This window comes from Mirounga angustirostris, unplaced genomic scaffold, assembly GCF_029215605.1.
Source record: "Mirounga angustirostris isolate CCGP_5_RB_7025 unplaced genomic scaffold, mMirAng1.0.hap1 SCAF_18, whole genome shotgun sequence".
Classification (NCBI taxonomy): Eukaryota; Metazoa; Chordata; class Mammalia; order Carnivora; family Phocidae; genus Mirounga; species Mirounga angustirostris.
The window spans coordinates 1432324-1454133 of record NW_026991726.1 but is presented as its reverse complement, the minus strand read 5'-3'; the positions used below and the strand labels follow the sequence as shown (position 1 = coordinate 1454133).

At 39.5% G+C, this 21810-nt stretch overlaps 1 protein-coding gene across 3 annotated transcripts in view; it reads left to right on the top strand.

The window, feature by feature from the left end:
• The first annotated feature begins 228 nt into the window (after positions 1 to 228).
• Positions 229 to 21810, top strand: part of LOC135363079 (alpha-mannosidase 2-like) — a 107616-nt gene continuing 86034 nt past the window's right edge. For 2 of the 3 annotated variants that reach the window (XM_064583777.1, XM_064583779.1), the window contains exon 1: positions 21473 to 21605. Coding sequence is in view for 1 of the 3 variants with exons in the window: in XM_064583775.1 (XP_064439845.1) it covers positions 12190 to 12360; positions 18177 to 18379; positions 21423 to 21605 (557 nt within the window). In the remaining 2 variants the exon portion in view is untranslated. Of the gene's footprint in view, positions 358 to 12182; positions 12361 to 18176; positions 18380 to 21422; positions 21606 to 21810 lie in introns of those variants that run through there. The other variant, XM_064583775.1, reaches the window with a different exon arrangement.

The following is a 21810-nucleotide window of genomic DNA, read 5'->3' as shown; positions in this document are numbered from 1 at the left end:
TTGCCTAGGAAGGAAGGGTCACATACACACGCTTCACTAAGGATGTTTTATCACCAGGGCCCCAAAGTTGAAATTTATTCCCTGGTTTAAAAAACTTTTTTAGTAACTCATGTAAGTAATGGTTATACTTGCTTAAGGGCTGTCCCTGATGTTTACGCTATTTTAAATCTTTTATTTGAACTTTTCTTGTATATGTTATTGTAAACTCCTATATTTATTTTCTCTCTAGTTTGCTACAGAATGGTCAGTTTGAAATTGTGACAGGTGGCTGGGTTATGCCTGATGAAGCTGCTCCACATTATTTTGCCTTAATTGACCAACTAATTGAAGGACATCAGTGGCTGGAAAAAAATCTAGGTATGTATTGACGTCTTTTTCCTTCATTTGGACTACTTTGGGCAATTAATTTTGGGGAACATGAGATGAGGCTCTATTTTATTTTTTTTAAATAACTGATTTTCCCAGTATTTTTTTTATCCTTCATTAATTTATGATGTTTCCTCCATCATAAGCTAAGTTGCATAAATATAATGTGGTCACTTTTAGTGTCATCTACTTTGTAATCTATTATTTTGTGTACTGTTTTTATTAATTTTTAGAATAATTTTCTTCTAACAGTATCCCATTCGGTTTTTAATTTTATATTAGTTAAGACTGTTGGTTAGAAGAGGCAAAAACCTAATTTACTTGCCAAAGAAAAAGAAGAACAAAAGGAAGGTATTAGTTTTGTCATTGAGAATTCAAGAGGTACGGTAGGTTCAGGTAAAGTTGGATTATATTGTTTGGACAATATCTCTTTTGGCTCTGCTTGCTTGCTTGCTTATTTATTTATTTATGAGAGAGATAGAGGGTGGGGGAGGGGCAGAGGGAAAGGGAAAGAGAGAATCTGAAGCAGTCTCCATGCCCAGCATGGAGCCCTACTCGGGGCTTGATCTCACAACCCTGAGATCATAACCTCAGCTGAAATCAAGAATCGGATGTTCAGTCGACTGAGCCACCCAGGCTCCACTTGGCTCTGCTTATTTTTGCATGGCCTTAGTCTTCTCCTGGTTCTCTTCACATGGTGAGTAAGAGGGCCATAGGCAACTAGGATTCTCATCTTCCCAGTCTAATCAGTAGAAGTTTTTCTTAATGTCTTACCTAATTGTCTCACTTTGGATTAAGTGCATAACTCTGAGCCAGTTTCTGTGGCCAGAGGTGTAGGGGCTGAAATCATCAAGCCCTAGTCAGTTTATTGGAAATGGTCATGCGGGAGAGGGGTTTGTGGAAGGCATGGTCCGCTCTACTGGAACCATGTGAATAGGTCCTCCATGGGAAAGAGGGATCTTGTTACCACAAGACATGGGGAAGAGGACACTGCCCTGATAAAACCAGGTGTTCACTACAACTGGTAAGAACATGGGACTCATTTAAATCTTTGCAGTACCTAGTATTTGCATCCTGCAATGTGGTATGTAATTCTTTTCAAATATTTCATATCTGAGTACAATTTTGTAGCATTTAGGAAATCCAGGTCCCCAGACACCAGCCAAGGGCAAACCTTCCAAGCAAGACCTTTCTAAAGATAGCACTTTCAGACCTCCTGTGTTATCTCTTTTTTGTGTACAGGCGTGATATCTGCAGCTTATTCTAGTAACAACAACAATCACACCAATGATATGGCAAAAGAAAAAGTAAAGCAAATATGTTAATAATTGGTAAATCTGGTGGAGGAGTTTATGGGAGTTCTTCATATTTTTCTTAAACCTTTTCTTTTAAGTTTGAATTATTCCAAAATATAAAGAAAGAATGAATGGGGATGGCAGGGATTTTATCTCTAACACAGAAAAAAATTTTAAATAGGAAAAAAATAGAAATGCCAAGAAGTAAGTCCAATAAAAAACATCTATCCTTACCACACAGATACTGTGGAATTGTTTCACTGTGTTTAAACTGTGTAAAAACAATGTAGTTTATGCTAATCACAGATGCTACTGTGATCATGTATTGAGTTCTTTTCCTTCTGGAAGTCCAGAATCTTAATATGTACTGCTAGGCTGAGGATGCCTCCATGACCAGCCCCCAACAAATACCCTGAACGCTGAGTCTCTTCAGGAGCTTTCTTGTTTGATAGCATTTCACTTTTGTCACAGTTGTTTCAGTTATCACAACATGGAGGGATTGAACCCATCCTTTGTGACTCCATAGGGAAAGGACTGTTAGAAGCTTGTGCTTGGTTTCCCGTGGACACTGTGCCCCCTGTGCCTTTTCCCTTTGTGGATTTTGCATTGTGTCCTTTCACTGTAATAAGTCATAGCTGTGAGTATGACCATATGCCGAGTCCTGTACATTTTCTTAACAGCTCACTAAATGGGGGTGGCAGACTTAGGGACCCCCTACACAGTGCCACTTTTCTTAAATAATTATGTTCTAAACCAGGAATATTTCTTTTATAAACTTCAGTTTGGGGATTTTTTTCTTTATGTTTAGCTTTTATTGACATATAAGTTCTATGCAGTGCAACATGCAAATCTTAACTATAGAGTTCAAGTTTTGGCAAATATATATACCCAGTTAAGCCACTTTTTCATCACCCCCGAAAGTTCCCTCATCCTCCTCAACTCTCCTGCAGCCAACTGCTCTCTGATTTCTATCACTGTAGATTATTTTTGCCTGTTTCAGAACTTCATATATATGGACTGACTCCTTTGGATCCATCAGTTTTTGCTCAGCATAAATTTTCTTCTTAAAATTGTGTTGTCTCCAATATCATAAAATTTATCCACCTAAAGTATACAACTCAGTAGTTTTTAGTCTGTTCACAGAGTTGTGCAACCGTTGCCACCCTCTATTAGAACATTTTCAACATCCCCAAAAGAAATCTCTTACCCATTAATAGTCACACTCCTTTCTTGACTCCACCCTTCCCTGCCCCAGGCCCATGCCACCACAAATCTACTTTTTTTTTTTTTTAAGATGTATTCATGTATTTTAGAGACAGGAGAGAGTGTGGGGGGGGGGCAGAGGAAGGGCGGAGGGAGAGAGAGAATCCAAGTAAGACTCCCCTCTGAGTACAGAGCCTGACATGGGGCTCAATCTCATGACCCTAAGATCATGACCTGAGCCTAAATAAGAGTTGGACGCTTAACCGACTAATCACCCAGGAGCCCTCTCACCTGCTTTTTGTGTGGATGGATTTGACTCTTCTGGACATTTTACATACACCGAATCATACAATATGGCCTTTGTAACTGGCTTCTTTTACTTGGCACGATGTTTTCAAGTTCATTCATGTTGTAGCATGTATCAGTGCTTCATTCCTTTTTATAGCTGAATAATACTATTTTGTTTGGAAAGACCACAGTTGTTTCTCCTTTTTTCAGTTGCTAGACATTTAGAGTGTTCCCCTTTTTGGCTACTGTGAATAATGCTGCTATACACACTTGTGTAAGGTTTTGTTTGTTTGTTTGTTTTTTTGTTTTTTTTTTCCCCAGCAAATATATTTTTTTAATTTAAATTCAATTAGTTAACATATAGTGTATTATTAGTTTCAGGGGTAGAATTTAGTGATTCATCACTTGCATATAACACCCAGTGCTCATCACATGAAGTGCCCTCCTTAATGACCACTGTCCAATTACCCCATCCCCCTACCCCACACTAGCGTAAGTTTTCGTGAGGACATATGTTTTCATTTCTTCTGAGTTTATACCTAGGAATGGAATTGCTGGGTCATATGGTAGCTCTGTGTTTAGCATTTTGAGGAGCTGCCTAATTGTTTTCCATAATGGCTGCACCATTTTACATTCCCCCCCAGCAATGTATGAGATTTCTAATTCCTCTACATGTGCAACATTTGTTATTGTCTTTTTTATTTTAGCCATGCTAGTGTGTATGAAATGGTCCCTCATTGTGGCTTTGACTTGCGTTTCCCTAAAGACTAATGATGTTAAACGTTTTTTCATGTGTGTATTGGCTATTTATATATCTTCTTTGGAGAAATGTCTGTTCAAATTATTTGGCTATTTTTACATTTGGGTTCTTTGTCTTTTTATTGTTGACTTGTAAGAGTTCTTTGTATATTCTTGACGCTAGTTTCTTGTCAGACAATGATTTGCCAATACTTTTTTCCATTCTGTGGGTTGTTTTTCAGTTTCATGAAGGTGTCCTCTGATGCACAAAAGCTTTGATTTTGATGAAGTCCATTTTAGTTTTTCTTTTGTCACTTGTGTTTTGATGTCACAGCTAAGAAACCATTGTCTCACCTAAGGTCATAGGATTTACTTTGTGGTTTTTACCTAGGAACTTTATGGTTTTTAGCTCTTACATTTAGATAATGGACACATTTGAGAAATGGAATATCTTTTTGTAGCTTTGGCTGCATTTTGTAAATTCGTGTTCTGTTTTGTTTTTTAAGCAATTTAGAACAACAGCATGTTGTTTTGGATACTTTATATTTGGTCATGGAATGCTTTTTAAATTGTTCTGTTTTTTGTTAATTTCTGCTTTTGTGACCTCTGTTATGCAAATATGATCATTATAAACCTTTTGAAGTTTGAGTTATTAAGATTATCTTTTGCCCAAAATATCATAAACTTTTTGAAGTTTGAGTTACCAACATTGTCTTTTGCCCAAAATACCTGTTTTTCTAACTGTTCCCTGACTTTTCTTAAGCTTTAATATTAAATGTACTTGGAATAATCCAGTGACTAATTATATTATTCATATTACTTCTGTTCTAATTTTTAAGTCTGTTAGGTTTGTCAAAAATTGAGGGGTGTATTTTATTCTTTTTAATGACCATTTCTTGTCATTTTTCCTAACAATTTTTACTCTATTATGTATTTTGATAATCTTGCTTGATGGCACAAAATCTTTTTCATGATCTTTCCTGGTATTATTGGCAAACATACCCTTTATAAAACTTTGGCGCTTTTTTATGCTGCGCTTTTACCTAAATTTGCCCCTTACCCCTTTTAAAACTGTACTTACCATACCAAGGAAAACCCTAGTGGGATACTGGGGTCCTTTCTAGGTCTCTGCCTAGCTCTCACCTCCTTTCATGTCAGAGTTTTAAAAAATATGGTTTACATTTTTCCTTTTCTGTATCATCACCTCCCAGGGACTCTTAAGTCCACTGCAGCTAGGTTGCTGCTCCTGTGGATCATGTGAGTTTGATAGGGAAAACATCCCTAACGTTGCTAAAATCTGACATCACTGTAGAATTTGATGGTGATTTTTACTCTCACTTGTAAGCTAATTCCGCCCTTGTTATTTGGGACATTGCAATCCTTTATTATTTTATAACTTAATTTTGATATAATTTCAAACTTATAAAAAGCTGCATGACAGCTGGGAAGGGCTCTTTCATATGTCCTGTACTTAGATTCATAATGCATGTTTTTCTGAACTATTTGACAGTAAGTTGGAGGCATCTTCTTTCTTTATCTTCCAATACTTCATTGTGTGTTTTCTAAGAAAATAAGGACATTTTCTTCTTAATCTCAGGAAACAAACTGAGGGTTGCTGGAGTGGTAGGGGGTGGGAGGGATGGGGTGGCTGGGTGATAGACTTTGGGGAGGGTATGTGCTATGGTGAGTGCTGTGAATTGTGTAAGACTGTTGAATCACAGACCTGTACCTCTGAAACAAATAATACATTATATGTCAAAATAAAAGAAGATAGCAGGAAGGGAAAAATGAAGGGGGGGGAATGGAGGGGGAGACGAACCAGGAGAGACTATGGACTCTGAGAAACAAACTGAGGGTTCTAGAGGGGAGGGGGCGGGGGGATGGGTTAGCCTGGTGATGGGTATTAAAGAGGGCACGTATTGAATGGAGCACTGGGTGTTATATGCAAACAATGAATGATGGAACACTACATCAAAAACTGATGATATAATGTATGGTGATTAACATAACAAAATTTAAAAAAGTTAAATTAAAAAAAAGGACATTTTCTTATATAACCAGAAGAAAGTTATCAAATCCAGAATGTTAGCAGTGATATAATACTGTAATCAAATTCATAGGCTATATTCAAATTCTCAATAGCATTTTTTTTTTTTAATAAAAGGTGCTTTTTTTTTTTTCCCTTTAAGTCCAGGATCCAACCATGCTCATGTGTTGCATTTAGTTATCACATCTCTTCAGTCTCCTTTAATCTGGAACAGCTAGCTCCTCAGCCTTTTTTAAAAATTTCTTGACCTTGATATTTTTGAGGAGTGAAGGACTTTGTTGTAGGAAGTCCTTTTATTTGAGTATGTCCATTTCCTCACGATTAGCTTCAGGTTGTTTTTCCTTCCTCTCCTCCCTCCTTCTTTCCCTCCTTCCCGCTTTCCTTCTTTCCCTCCCTTCTTCCCTCCTTCCTAACCTAAACCAATCTACTTTTTTTTCTTTTTAAAGATTTTATTTATTTGTCAGAGAGATAGAGAGCACATAAGCTAAGTTGCATAAATATAATTTGCCCCACATTTGCCCTGACCGTAAGGCTAAATAGCCTCATATCCTAAGAGTAACTCCTCGAAGGAAGTCACTTTTACTTTTACTTCCTAGTGCTCATCGCCAGAGCTAGCCGTGAGGACTGCCCCCCATCACCTCCCACAGTGGACGTGACCATGTGGGTTGGGGGGTGCTCACTGATGAAGCCCCAGTGCTCAGTACACAGCAGGGACCCCCGGTCCTCTGCTGAATGAGGGAGGAAGGGGGGAAGGAGGGAGGGAGGATGGGAGAAAGGGAGGGAGAGAGAGGGAGGGAGGGAGGGAAACCACAGAAGTTGGGTCCATCCATCAGGAGCCCTTATTTGGGGTGAGGTCCGAGGGCATCACAGCCTGGGCCCTGGATGGTGGCTCAGGTCCTCCCAGTGCTGACCTTCCTTCTCCTTGGCCCTCTGTCATCCTGGATCCTCTCCACCTCCTCCTCCTCCAATTCTGAATGTTCCCAGGAACAGGGTAGCAGGAGGGGTCTCAGGAGGGGCTTCCCGGATCCTGTGCCCTGAATAACAATGTGACAGTGGCTACAGGACATTCTATCATGAGGACTGGGACTGTGGATCCCATCCATCTCCTTGGGCATTAGCGTTGTTCCATTCCCTGCTCTCTCCACCACTGCTGTGATAAACACTCCTGAAAACACATCTGTGAAAAACCGAGCCAGAGTTTCCAGGGGTTGGTCAGAGGCCAAGCATGCCAGGTGCTCCTGTGGCCTGGGATGGGTGCTGCTCACTGTTCTCCCAGACAGGGGTGCCTGTCACCCTTCTCTCCAGGGTACCTGCAGGGGATCTCCGCTTCCTCACGTTCTCCCCAGACCAGACACCTTGCAGTCTGAGGGTGACCAGTGCTGCCTCCATAGGGTTTCCTTTGCCAGAGTCCTTCCCCGGGAGCTCCCTCATCTCTGACTCTGCACGTGCCTGTCCTCCCCCCTTGGACTTGCGTGCGTTTGGTGTCTGTCCTTGTGGAACCCAGTGACTTGGTGTGTTGTTTGGACAAGAGGCATCGGAAACCTTTCTCTGGCCTTGGGTTGTGAGCAATGCTTTTGCCCTTTGTGGTGTGTCTTCCAGCTTCTGCATTTCCTGGTTTCTGTGTGGGCCACAGGAGTAACCAGCCGTTTCCTGTCAGGGGTCAGGCTGTGGTGTCCCAGCAGGAACGGGTGTCTCGGCCCCAAGATTGTGCCCATAATTCCTAAAGCGGCCTCTCTGATTACATCTGCTCTGTAATCAATCGGGGATTTCAATATCGAATAAGGGAAATTTTATGACAAACAGAAGAAAACGAGTCCCCTTTGAAAATAGGTGGGCAGACACAAAGGCTCCTATTGCATGATTCCACGTACAGAAACATCCAGAACAAGTAAAAGAATAGGGAGAGAAAGCAGCTTAGGGGTTTCCAGGGTCTGGGCTGGGGGCGAAATGGGCAGGGGGGCTTCTGGTTCGGGGACTCCTTTGAGACATGAGATATTCCGCAGCAATCTTCTGGGGTGTGGTGGCCCAGCGTTGGGAATGTACTTATGCTCATCACATGTTCAGTTGAAAACAAGTAATTTTATTTAAAACAAATAATAAACAGTATACAGAACATGAAAATGAGCAATATGAACCAGAACAATATGAACCAGAGAGAAAGAACATAGGGGGAGGGGATGAAACAATCTGGCGGGGCGTCGGGGTCCGGCGATGGACCTAAGGGTAATTGTACAAGGAGCTCTCCCCGCAGGGCTGTGGGCTCTGGATGTGGCTCTGGGAGCCCTGCGGGAGCAGGAGTAGGGGCAGGGGTTGGGATAGGGGCAGGGCCAGGGGCAGGGCCAGGTGTAAGAGCAGGGCCAGGGGCAGGGGCAAGGGGAGGGATAGGATCAGCAGTCGTGGCAGGTGCAGGATCTAGGGCAGGACCTGGGTAAGGAGCAGGAACAGGAGCTCCGGCAGGCGCAGGGGCAGGGGCAGCGGCAGAAGGAGCAGGAACAGGAGCTCAGGCAGGGGCAGGGGAAGGGGCAGCAGGTCTGGCAGGGGTAGGGTTATGAGCAGGAGCAGGGTCAGGGACAAGAACAGGAGCTCAGGAAGGGTCAGGGGAAGGGGCAGCGGAGTCTGGCAGGGGGAGGGAGAGGAGCAGGAGAAGGAGCAGGAACCGGAGCTCAGGCAGGGGAAGGGGCAGTGGCTCTGGCAGGGGCAGGGGAAGGGGTAGTAGGAGGATCAGGAGCTGGGTTGGAGCAGTGGCAGGTGCAGGATCCAGGGCAGGAGCTGGGTCAGGGGCAGGAACAGTAGCAGGAGCTGGGTCTGGGGCAGGTGCAAGTTCTTCCTGGTCCACGTCAGGCTGTCCGTGGGTGGGTGCCGGGTCACCTGCCGGCTCCTGGTCTCCTGCTGAAGTCGCAGCCACCACCCCTCCGTCCAGAGTTGCCGATGGAGTTGGAACCGGCTCTAGCTCCTCAGGTGGTGGAGCAGCTGTGAGAGGAGAAAAGCTCACCCCGAGCCTGCTCTCCGTGGGCCTTTGCAGAGACAGAACCCAGCCCAGGGCCTCCCAGAGAAGCCGCAGCCAGGAAGGAGCCCTCCCTGGGGTGTCTCCCCGACTGCAGTCCACCCGCTGGATGCTCTGCGCCCAGTCTTTGCTCCAGGCCCCACACCAGCCTCTGGCGGCTCGTCCCTGTGGGGCCAGCACCGACCCATCCCCACACACCACAAACACCCAGCCCCAGCCTTCTCACCCTCGGGCTCGGTCTCCGTGGGCTCCGGCTCCTGGACCACTGTCCGGTGACCAAGCACCTGGGACAGTGGTCGGGGTGGTGTTGGAGGTCTTGCCCGGCAATCCCCAGCACTTGTTTTGGGGGATGCCTGTGGGGTCAACCCCTCCGTCAGGGAGGAGGGCATGTCCGCCAGCTGCCTCGGGAGGTCATCCGTGGCCTTCTGCAAAGACAGGGACCGGTAGCCGGCTGGAGGCATCACAGCCCTGCCCGGCCATCCTCACTGTCCTCCTGCCCAGTCCCCCTGCTGCTCCCAGATCAGACACAGACCTGTGAGTGCACAGCCCTGCACCCGGGATGCAGTGACCCATCCCTGCAGGGCTATCGGGATAAACTCTGGGTAGAAGGGGCAGCGCCCCCACACCCCATCCCACCCAGCCAGCCTTGACCTTGAACATGACCTGCCCACTGGGAATCTGACCCCTCATCAGTCTGCTCCTGCTCAAGGTGGCCCCACCCCGCATGACCCCTTTTACACACACACACACACACACACACAGACACACACGCACGCACATGCACACTCACGCACACTCACACACAGACACACACAGACACACACACACGGAGGGGGGCCTGGGGCTGCACAGGCAGATCAGAGCGTGTGGGGCTGGGTGGCAGGCTCTGGGCCTCCTGGTGTCACCTTTCTGTCCTTCCGGCCAAATGGCCAGAGGCTGTGGGGTGCCCTGATTTGACATCCCCAGCGGGGGACAGTGTTTGCAGGGCGCTCTTTCTTCAGCCTGCAGCGTCCAGATTTGGGGAAGCAGCACCCGAACATGCTTTTTGTTGGAGGGTCTCCAAAGAAATGAGCTGGGCAGGGGGCTGTCTCTGGAATGTGGGTGCCTGGTTACCGGGGTTCCAAATTCTGTTGGGCTCCGTTGTCAGGGAAGTGAGGTCACCACTGCCTGGGGTCCCCTTACCCAACTTCCTCCTCACACAAGACCCCCGCCCGAGGGCCCCCTCCCCCGGCTGCTCAATGCTCCCCCTCCCCCCATGCCCCATCCATACAGTGACTCCCTCAAATGGTTCTAGTTAAGTTGACATTTCTAACCTGGTAGGAGTGAAGAGCAGATTGCTGCTGCACATCTTCAAGTGTGATATCGGTCATTTCATTTGGCATTAGTGTACAATGTATTTAGTGAATATCCACTCTCTACCAGGTAGTATAGATTGGTCTCTTGAATTCCGTGTTGACACCTTTTGAGCAGGGGCTTGGGAGTTAGGACAGATGCTGAATGGAAGACTCACACTTAATGTTTGTGATTCTTTCCTCTTATGTGTCATATGCATATACACACAAGATATGGTATATCTAGTAGTAAACCTTGGCATTCATTTAAATGATCACTTATCCTTTTCTATGCTGGTTGCCTAGGGGAATCTGATTGGATGCTCAGTCATAGTGTATCTTTCTCATATCTGATTTATATGTTTGGTTTTTTTCTCTTATTTTTCTTTCTATTTGATTAGTCTCATTAGACATGTATTTTTTTAATTATAACTAATAATCCAAGGTTATTTTTGGTTAAGTGTGGAATATTAGTAAATTATTAGTAAAAATTAAGTACTCTACTGAACGCTAATCTCAGAAAACTATGTTATGTAAGAACATTATGGTTATATTTTACTCACCAAGTTATTGAATTTTGCTAATAATTTAATATTTGCAAAGCAGTTTCAGAGACTATCAGTATAAAAAGATCATGTGAATTTCTAAATTTAGTTAAATGTTTTTAATTCTATAAAATACTTCGTTCCATTATTGATGGTCTTTGAGTTTCTTTCGTAAGTTTTTATATTGTGAATTGGAACTTCTCGATAACCCTAGAAATGAAAATTGGAATACTGGGTAAAAAGCACATTAGTCATTTATCACTGATTTCTTAAGCTTGGCATTACAAACATAGAGAACTACTCTGAGTTCTTCATCCGCTTATTTAATTTCATTTTTATAAGCCATTCCTCTTAAATACTTTGTATTCCTAGACTTCCTCAAATGGTACCCCGGTTCAGCATTCAGCAGTTCAACCCCAAAGGTTTTCTGCAGAATACTAGAATAATATGAAATATAAAAACACATCAGCACATTTAGTATTTAGCTGACCTTTGGACTCATGGGTTAGATCTGAGGAAGGTAGAAATCAAAAAAAGCTATTTGATCTCCAAAACTTTATCTGTTGATCAGCCCTGAGAAGGACACTGACAGATAGATATCCAGTTTATTGATGGCAGGTGTTAAGTGAGTTGTTTTTCTTCCGTTTGAAGAGGAACTCAGGTTCTATAATTGGTTTCATTCAAACTATTAATTTTTTTTATGTGTAATCAGGCAAGTTTAGATCAAATTAGAGAAAGGCATCTTGAGTCAAAGCCAACTTCAAAGTTTATATAGATAAGAAATCCTTATTGTCTTCTTGGACTAAATTATTTTAAAATACAGGCAATCTGGGATCCAGTGTCTATGGCCGGGCTTCAGGAGGCCATTGATGTTCCCAGTAATTTTATGTCAAAGTTGGTATGTGACTTTATTTCTCTAAGGATAATCCATTGGAAACCTGTGGGTTTTTCTCTCTGGTAAGAATTTATGAATATACTTTTTAGAAGATTTATTTATCCATTTTAGAGAGAAAGAGCAGAGGGGAGGGGCAGAAGGAGAGCGAGAAAGAATCCCAAGCAGACTCTGCGCTGAGCACAGGACCTAATGCGGGGCTTGATTTCATAACTTAGAGACCATGACTGAGCCAAAACCAAAAGCCTGGATGCTCAACCAACTGCGCCACCCAGGCACCCCAAAATTTATGAATATTTTAAGTGGATAATGAAAATTAGTATAGTAGTTTTAAAAAATCTGCCTTATAAATCATACTAACCTAGAATACAGGTAAAATATACAACAATTTCTTTTAACATAATACACTTTTTAATGAGTTGCCCCATTGTCCTTTTCTTAGTACTGTTCTTATTTTCCTTTTTCTTTTGTAGGGCTGAGATGCTTCTAGATCAGTACCGAAAGAAGTCAAAGCTCTTCCGTACTACAGTTGTCCTGGCCCCACTAGGAGATGATTTTCGCTACTGTGAACGCATAGAATGGGATCATCAGTATAAGAATTATCAGCTGCTTTTTGATTATATGAATTCTCATCCTGAGTATAATGTTAAGGTAATTTGAAAATATTTAATTATGATACTGTATTTGAAGTTGAGCCTTCATTATTAAATGAGGCTAAAACACAACAGCCTTAGTTTCTTTGTCCCACATCCCAATATTTCCTAGAATATGTAGTTTGTATGTAAGAGTGTAGTTCTTAAAGAGGAAAATTATCTAGTACTATAGTTGCATTTCTGAAGTTGTCCCTTTCCCCCCATTCCTACAGCATTAAAGAGACTTTACTTTTATGTAGTTGTAAATATGCACCTACTAAGTTGTGATCTTCAGTTTTCAGTGATGTCCTGTTTTTCTACCAGCATCAAAATTTGTTTCTCTGACGGCTGCATCCTTGTGATTTTAGTAATGTGATGGGCAATGCAGATGAACGTGTCATGAATTTTGCAAATTAATGTCTTGTGTCCAGAGAATACACTAGCATCTTTCTTAGTTGAGAAGACTTCCAAAATTAATCATTTACCTGTAGTTCTTTCTCTTTTTTTTTCCCCCTTTTGGAAAATTTTGAATGTACCCTAAAGTTTTGAGAACAACTTAAGTACCCTTCCCCTGACCCCTGCCTCCCCATATCCATAGCTCAGCTACCACATTGATCAACCCGAGGTCACTCTCACTTCAGCTGTGCCTCACTGTCCTCTCTCACCCTCTCCCAGGGATTATTTTGGAGGAAATAGTAGTCATGTAGTTTCATCTGTAACCATTTCATTATGTATCTAAATGATAAGGACTCTGTTTAAAAATACAATCATAATGCCACTATTATATCTAAAAAATTAACAATAATTCAATATTATCATATATCCAGATAGATTCAGATTTTCCTGATCACATACAGGCATTTTTTTTTAAGCATATGTTTCATGAGTCAGGATTCAAACAAGAGTCCTATATTAGACCCTATATGAGAAAATTACCCAATGTGTTTATTATATTCACATACTAACCTATGAGACAGTAGAATATTTGTGGAAATACTACAGAAAGGAAGAGATGTTACTGTTTAGGAAATTAGAAAGCTGATGATAGGTCACATTTTATGTAGGGAGAATTCAAGTTTATTAAGTAAATGTAAATAATATTAAATAGTTAAATAAACTTAAATAAAATGCCAGGTGTATTCAAGATACTTACAACTGAATTTCTACCAAATTATGAACTTTAGGTCTATGTTTAAATCATCTCTATAATCTCCTCAAAGATGAAGCTGATACACAAACATTTACTTAGGGGATGGCATATGCAGACGGGTATTTTATCCCTAAGTACATCTTCCTAGTGAATGGTTTTGAGATCCATAAAAGGATCTACCACTCATTCTAAAGAATTAAAGTACTGATTTTTGTATTTTACCTATTTCCTTCTTTGCCCAGTAGGGCAATTTGTAAAGTCACTTTAAAAAGCATCCAACTCTTGATTTTGGTTCAGGTCATGGTCTCAGGGTCACATACTTAAGATTTCCTTCTTGTATCATTTCAAAAGAAAAAACACTAACCATGATGATAGAAGGGAAAATAAGGTTACTTTTGTAAGATTTGGCAATGATTTGAATGAGCGGGGGGGGGGGGGCAGGGGGAGGGGAGAGAGAGACTCTCAAGCAGACTCTGTACTGAGTGCGGAGCCCAATGTGAAGCTCATTCTCATGACCCTGAGATCATGACCTGAACCAAAATCAAGAGTTGGATTTCTTAACCAACTGAGCCATCCAGGCGCCCCACAGTATATTCAATTTTAATACTGTATATTATCTTTAATATCCATTTGATAAATACATCACGATTTGTCCATTGTATTATTGATGGACATTTGGGTTGTTTCCAGTTTTTGTGTATTACAAATAAAGCCATTTTGAATATTTTGTGCATGTTTTTATATACATGTATGTGAATTTATGTGGGTATAAAATGGGATAGAAATTTTTGGTCACTGGGTATGCACATGTTCAACTTCAGTAGATATTGCCAAATGGTATCCCAAAATAGATGCACTAGTCGTTGCATTGTATGACAATTTCAGTTGCTGTACTTCCTTACTCAGATTTTTTGTTAGGATTTTTTTTTCATTTTTATTTTTTTATGATCGATATGATGGTTTTATTTTATATTTCCCTGGTAGTTAATGAATAGAACCTCTTTTCATAAGTTTATTGCCATTTAGGTATCCTCTTTTGTGAAGTGACTATTTAAATCTTTTGATGACTTTTCCTTAAATTGGGTTGTCTGTTTATTTTGTACCATTTATAACTCTTTTATATATTTTGGTTTGAGTCTTCCTTCAGATAAAAGTTATGCAAATATTGTCTCCCACTATGTGAGCCTGTTTTTTAATTTCTTTCTTAATGCTGTCTTTTGATAAACAGAAATTCTTTGTTTTAATTAAATCTAATATAACAGTATTTTCCTTTCCATGTCATGTTCTGCTTAAGAAACTTTTGTTTATACCCCATAATTATGAAAATACGCTTCCTATGAAGCTGTCCTCCAGAAGCTTTATTGTTTTACCTTCAATATTTAGGTCTGTAATCTGTTTGGAATTGATTTTTTTGTGAATTGTATGAAGACAGGGATCAAGGTGCATTTTTGCCCATATGGGTATCTACCACCATTTATTGAAAAGACCAGTGTGCCCACTTTACTGCAGCATCATCTTTTTCATTAATGTTGAGTGAAACTATTTGTGTGGCTCTTGTATAGACTCTATTCAATTTTGTCTATTTAGTCTCGGACTGTCTTAATTACTATAGTTTTAGAATGGATCTTAATTTCTGATAGCATAAGTCTTCTAATTTTGTTTTCTTTCTCAAGATTGCATTGGTTTTCTTTATAGTTCTGTATAGGTTTAAGATCAATTTTTAAATTTCTACCAAAAAAAGTTGGAATTTTGATTGGCATTGCATTGAACCTATAGATCAATGTGAGTACCGTTAACTTCTTTACAAATATTAGGCCATCCATGAATGTGGTATATTCCATGTATAAAAATACAGTTGACTTTTGCATTCTAACCTTGTACCCAGTAACCTTCATGCATTTCCTTTCTTTCTGGAATTTTTGTCACTCAAGTGTTGGCTGCTTTGATTGTCCTTAGATACCTTCAAACAAAAGCTTTTTTTCTCTCTGTGGTTTATCTAGTATCTGTTCTCTGTAGGATGTTTGAAGTTATTTTGTCCAAGCCAGAAGCTTCAGTTTATTATTTTCTTTTAATGAAAGGAAAAACCCAAGTAAGCAATTGAATTTAGATGGCTAAAAAATTGACATTGTACCAACCAAGCCAGTCAGTTTCCCATTGGTCATCACTTATTTAACAATTTATGTATTTTTCTCATATGTTGCTCTGATAGAGGAGTTTGATTATGTTTAAGATTAAGGTTATGTTAAAGATATAATTTGTTGCCTTTTGAAGTAAAAAACATCTACTTTTTTTTTTGGTTATTTGGAATACGTACTTTGAGCTACCAAGAGACTATAGAAAAATTCACTCTTAAATAATTTCTTTTGAAACTACTCTAGGATAGATACAGGATTATATATCAGTCCTTTGAGATTGAATTAAATTTGTGAGAATGCTCACCAGGCTACTTAAATGAATTTTGCCTGGGGCAATTGCCAAGAAGGAAATACTTTCATCTTGGCTAATACCAAAAATTAGTTACAATATTCTAAAAGGGTATACTTTGTTGTGAATATTAACTCTGTAGCATGCCACAGTTCCCTAAAATCTGAAACTGAAGGGAATTTTTGTTATCTCATAGAAATCCCTTTTTATATAGATGAGAAAGTGAGTCAGAAATTTAGATTGTTGAATATTTTTTACTTTTATCAGTATACTTCCCTGAGCTTGTCTGTACTATTGGGCCTGAAGTTAATGCTGTATTTCTTTGCATTTGTGACCCTCATGGTTATACACACACACACTTATATTCTGCTTCTTAGAATGTGTTAAGTGAGTAATAAATAACACTTAATTTTTGAGTACTTACTATTTGCTATTAACGTTTTCTTTGAGAGAGAGAGCATGCACTTTGGGGGTGCGGGGGCGTGGGGATGGGGAAAGGGAGAGAGAGAATCTTAAGCAGGCTCCATGCCCAGCACAGAGCCCAATGTGGGGCTCGATCTTATGACCCCGAGATCATGACCTGAGCTGGAACCAAGAGTCAGGTGCTTAACCAACTGGGCCATCCAGGCACCCCTGCTATTAACTTTTTAAAGTGCTTCACTTTAGTTAACTTATTTAATTCTCTGAACATTTTCTGGTAGGTACTATAATTATCCCCATTAGAGATGAGGAAACTGAGGCACAAATATATTAACTTGCCCAAGATACATTGTATTTGGTGAAGCCAAGATAAGACTAGGTAATATTATTGAAAATTGCTTTTCTGTGATGTAAACATAAGGATTTAGAAATAATTATCTATTTTGCTGTTATAAAATTTATTGTGTCACAGGTACATGATAACTTCTATTTGTCTTACTAATATCATCATGTTTCCAGCTGAAATTTTGCCTTTGCAATAGAAAAATGATAGCTAAAACTTAGACCATTATTTCCCAGTTGTGTTTCTAAGCATTTTACTTAGATCCCTCTTAGCTGTAACACAGACACAGAGACAATATATAAATATGCTCAAAACCACATTGTTAGGTAAATGGTAGAGATGGAATTCAAACCAATGCTATCTGGATCCAGGTTCTGTGCTGTTCTTAACCACTCTTCTAGAGTGCTACTCACTGTTTTTAACTACTCTTTTTTTTTTTCTTAAGATTTTATTTATTTGACAGAGACACAGCTAGAGAGAGAACACAAGAAGGGGGAGTGGGAGAGGGAGAAGCAGGCTTCCTGCAGAGCAGGGAGCCCGATGTGGGGCTTGATCCCAGGACCCTGGGACCATGACCTGAGCCAAAGGCAGATGCTTAATGACTGAGCCACCCAGGCACCCCTGTTTTTAACTGCTCTTAATTATTTTTCTGCCACATTGAATCAAAGTAGCTTTTAGTATCTGTGTGTGTGTGTGTGTGTGTATCTGTGTGTGGTAGGAAACAACAAAAATAGCATCTTAATATTCAAAGAAATACATTCCCTGTTAAATTCTCTGTTTATCTCTAAAAACACTGCCTTTTAATATCTGTTTACATGGTGTGGTATAATACTTCTTTTTTCCTTTGATTTATGGAATAGCTTGGGCTCATAAAAATGGATTTATGTTCTGGTAATTTAAATCATTAGTCAAAATACCTTTTCATTTGAGCAGTCAACCTTGCAGTTCTTGTCACTCTTTGTGTTTTACTTCTATTCAATGTTACCTGCTGGTAGAGAAATTCCATTATTTTAATGACCTGCTGTTCTTAAAGTCTCCCTTATGAGAGCTCAAGCAAGGGGGATGGGGAGGCCAGGGGAGTGTATGTGCATATGACATATGAAAATACTTAATGGTTAACCAAACTGTATGTAAATGTTTTATTTTTGCTGCTTCCTCCCATCTTTTATTCATCTCTGAATTATTCTATTCCCTGACCCTTGCACACTTTGAAATTCTGGAGATTGGTAAGGTGTTTTCAGATCCACAGATTTGTATATGTCAGTAGTTCTTCTAACCCCTTAGGGGTGTAAGTTTTATTTTAGTTTAATTTGGGACCTGATGCAAGTGAAAGAGCTACTGTATATTTTTCCCCCTGCTTTTGAGTTTTGTAAAATCTGAGCTAGAATTTCATCTTAACTGGAAAGCGCATCTTAAATATTTACTGTTAACTTTTCCTTTTAGTGCTAGAAGTAATTTTAAGGTAGAGATGAATAAGTGTCACTTTTTTTTTTATTAGATACAGTTTGGGACTTTATCAGATTATTTTGATGCACAGGATAAAGAAGATGTAACCATTAGAAAGAATAGCCAATCCATGTTCCCTGTTCTAAGTGGAGATTTTTTCACTTATGCTGACCGAGACGATCATTACTGGAGCGGCTACTTTACATCCAGACCCTTCTACAAACGAATGGATAGGATATTGGAATCCCATCTAAGGTACAAAATTTACGTTTAGAAAGCTACATTAATTATTCACCTTTTTTATGTGATCATAGCACATAGCATAGCATAGAGTTTTGCATAATATACAACATGTATGCAGTATTGGGATGTGTTTAATGTAATTGTGAAATTTTAATGCAATCAGAGCTATGTCTCCAGTGCATAATCAGATTATTATATGGGCTTTTGTTCTGAAAAAAGCAGTTTATCTGATTAGACTTTCTCCTGTATCTTATGTTTTATATGTTTCTAATTAATTACTGGTATTGTTTGCACACCGTGATAATATCCAGTGGCATTGTTATGTGTGTCTGCAGGTCAGTAGCCAGACAGACTAAATTGCTGGAAACAAGCAAGGGTCACAAGGAACAAACAGGGCCTCTCTGTGGCTAAAATGTGGGCCTCAAAGTACACAATCTAAAACTAATGTATTTTATATGTGGGAGAACTTCAGAGGCTCCACCTCAGTTCTTATTTATTGAAACATATTTCTGTAGGTGTGATTCTCTGCTTAGAAGAGCAAAACTTGAAAGAGATGAGAACTGATGGCGGCAGAGTGATTGGCTGAAAAAGCATAGTGACAGGGAGAAAGCAGAAAAGTCAGGAGAAAACAAAAACGCTCTAACCAGCGTTGTCCAGTAGAACTTTCAGTCACTGTCCAACAGAACTTTCTGCAGTGGTAGAAATCTTCTGTTTCTGTTTTCTGCACTGTTTAGTATGGCCACTTGCCACATGTAACTGTTGAGCACTTGAAATGTGACCAGTGTGGCTGAGGAAGTGAACTCTTAATTTCCTTTAATTTGAGTTGATTTAAATGTAAATAAATAATCACACGTGGCTAGTAGCTATCTTTGTGGGTCCTGTTGCTTTTTGGTAAGGATGAACCACCCTGGGGGCTCCTGGGGCTCTCTCTATGTGTGTGTAGCGTGGGAGCTTAATTCATTTTCAGGATGAGTTCACTTTCAGCTTAGTTCAGATCATGAATTCATGATGATTAATTTTCATGATGAATCTCAGTATTAAAAATAAAAAGTCATGTTATATCTACCTTCTTCTCCGTACTGGTAGAAATAGTACATTTTGGAAAGCCCTTTTATAAAGATCATGAATTTCTCCCAGAGTTGTACTTTGGTATAGTAGTGTGTTTTTTTTTATTTTTACTGTTTCATGCTGTCAGCATTATTTCAAAAGCCTGACCTTTGCCTTTTTTTTGGGATATTCACAAATGTGCCAGATGGATACATATTCCTGTATTTGTAATAAAATAGTATTTCTATATTAGAGAGATTGATGCATTCTTGCCCAATAGAATATTAATTCTCTATTATGTTACTCTAAACTACCTATGATAAAAACAGAGAAAGTACTAAGTAATGTAGAGATTCTTTTGGACTACTGCACTTTTTTAAAAGTGTCAACTATTTTTTAGTGACAAAGAGTTACAAATATTGATTCAATTTTAATTTATTGAACATATTTAAGGTGAAGTACTTAGTGTGAGTAATAATATATTTTGAAAATTCTGCTTTAAAATAAAATGACAAAAAACCATATAATAATGACAAATTTCAAAATATAATCAACTTACTTGAAAATAAGTTTATTGTCTGATTATAGATATTTCATCTTGATGCTCATTTGTAAAACATTTGGATAGGATAGAAGAGTATAAAGAAGAAAATATTTTTTAAACCCCCTTTTTACATTTTGGGATATCTATATGTATAGGTACTCTTTGCAAAGCCAGGAATATGTGCTATGGGTATAGATGAACATATATACACAATTTCTTTAATTCAAACTTAGTGTTTCTCCTGCCATGAATTTTAGAAAGATTAGAATTTAAAGGCAGAGATTATTTAGTATCTTCTAATTATTTCAAAATTTAAAACAATTCTTTTTTTTTTTTTGAGTACTTTAAATTTGTCCTTTTCCTTATATTGTGATACATTTTCAAGCTGCCTTGGTTTTCTCTCCATCCTTCTTAATATGTTTGGCATAAAGAACCTTCTTAAACTTTTTACTTCATCAAGCCATCTCTCTTTTTTTTTTTAAGATTTTATTTATTTATTTTTAAAGATTTTATTTATTTATTTGACAGAGAGAGACACAGAGAGAGAGGGAACGCAGCAGGGGGAGTGGGAGAGGGAGAAGCAGACTCCCCGCGGAGCAGGGAGCCCCATGTGGGGCTCGATCCCAGGATCCTGGGACCATGACCTCAGCTGAGGGCAGACGCTTAACGACTGAGCCACCCAGGCACCCCAAGCCATATCTCTTTTTTAAAGAACTTTTTCGAAACCTGTCTTGAACCATATCCTCTGATGAAAAAAATAAAGCATGAAAATGATAAGTCCCCATATTCTTGCTCAAAAACTACTCGTAAGCCCAAGTGTTTTTTCTTTAAAATAAACGAGAAGCGACAGCATATGTTTTATCACCTTTCAGTTTATATTGTTACTTTCCCTCTAGTTGTTGAATGTTCTCATTCAGCACAGAGACTAGCTGTTGTCACTGAGCTGTCAGGCCATCGCTTTCTGCCTCTCCTTCACTGTTAGTCTCCCACTCATGTGACCATTTCTGCACCATCTCTCCTTTAATGTATGTATGTGAGAGTGAATGGCTTTCTGGTGATGAAGTTCCTGGTATGTGTCTGGGCTGATCTTGGAGAGAAGAAAGGGCAGCAACCATTATCCACTTTTTACTGCTGTTTCAAGCTTTTTTTTTTTTTTCCACTATGTTATACATAAGTACACCTATCTCGCTGCCAGTGGGTACTGGCTTCTTTCCAGGACCATCTAGAACAAGCGTCCTTTATATCAATTTAGACATGATGTTCTCTGATGATTGATAATCTAGATATATTAGATGGATACCTAGATGGTTTTATAGGAATGTTTATTATCAATATCTTTTTTATCAATTGTGCTGAAATGTGGATTTTTTAAAAAATGCATGTAAAAATTGTATCAGTACCACATATTTTAAATAGTAAATGTTTGTTTTGAAATAAGAATTAATGACTGTTTTATACAATTAGGGCTGCTGAAATTCTTTACTATTTCGCCCTGAAACAAGCTCAGAAATACAAGATAAGTAAATTTCTTTCATCATCCCATTACATGGCACTGACAGAAGCCAGAAGAAATTTGGGACTGTTTCAACATCATGATGCTATCACAGGAACTGCAAAAGATTGGGTGGTTGTGGATTATGGTACCAGGTAATATAATTATTAAAAAGTGATTATAAAACAATTTTTTTTTAATTTTGGGTCACAGGCTTATATCTTTGATGAAATTGTTAATGTACATCAGACCATATCAATAATGACATCCCTTATAAGTATTGCTATAGAAAAACAACATCAATATTCAAAGCATTTTTCAAGAATTGTATTGAGAATGTACTAGCTGTCCTAACTTTTT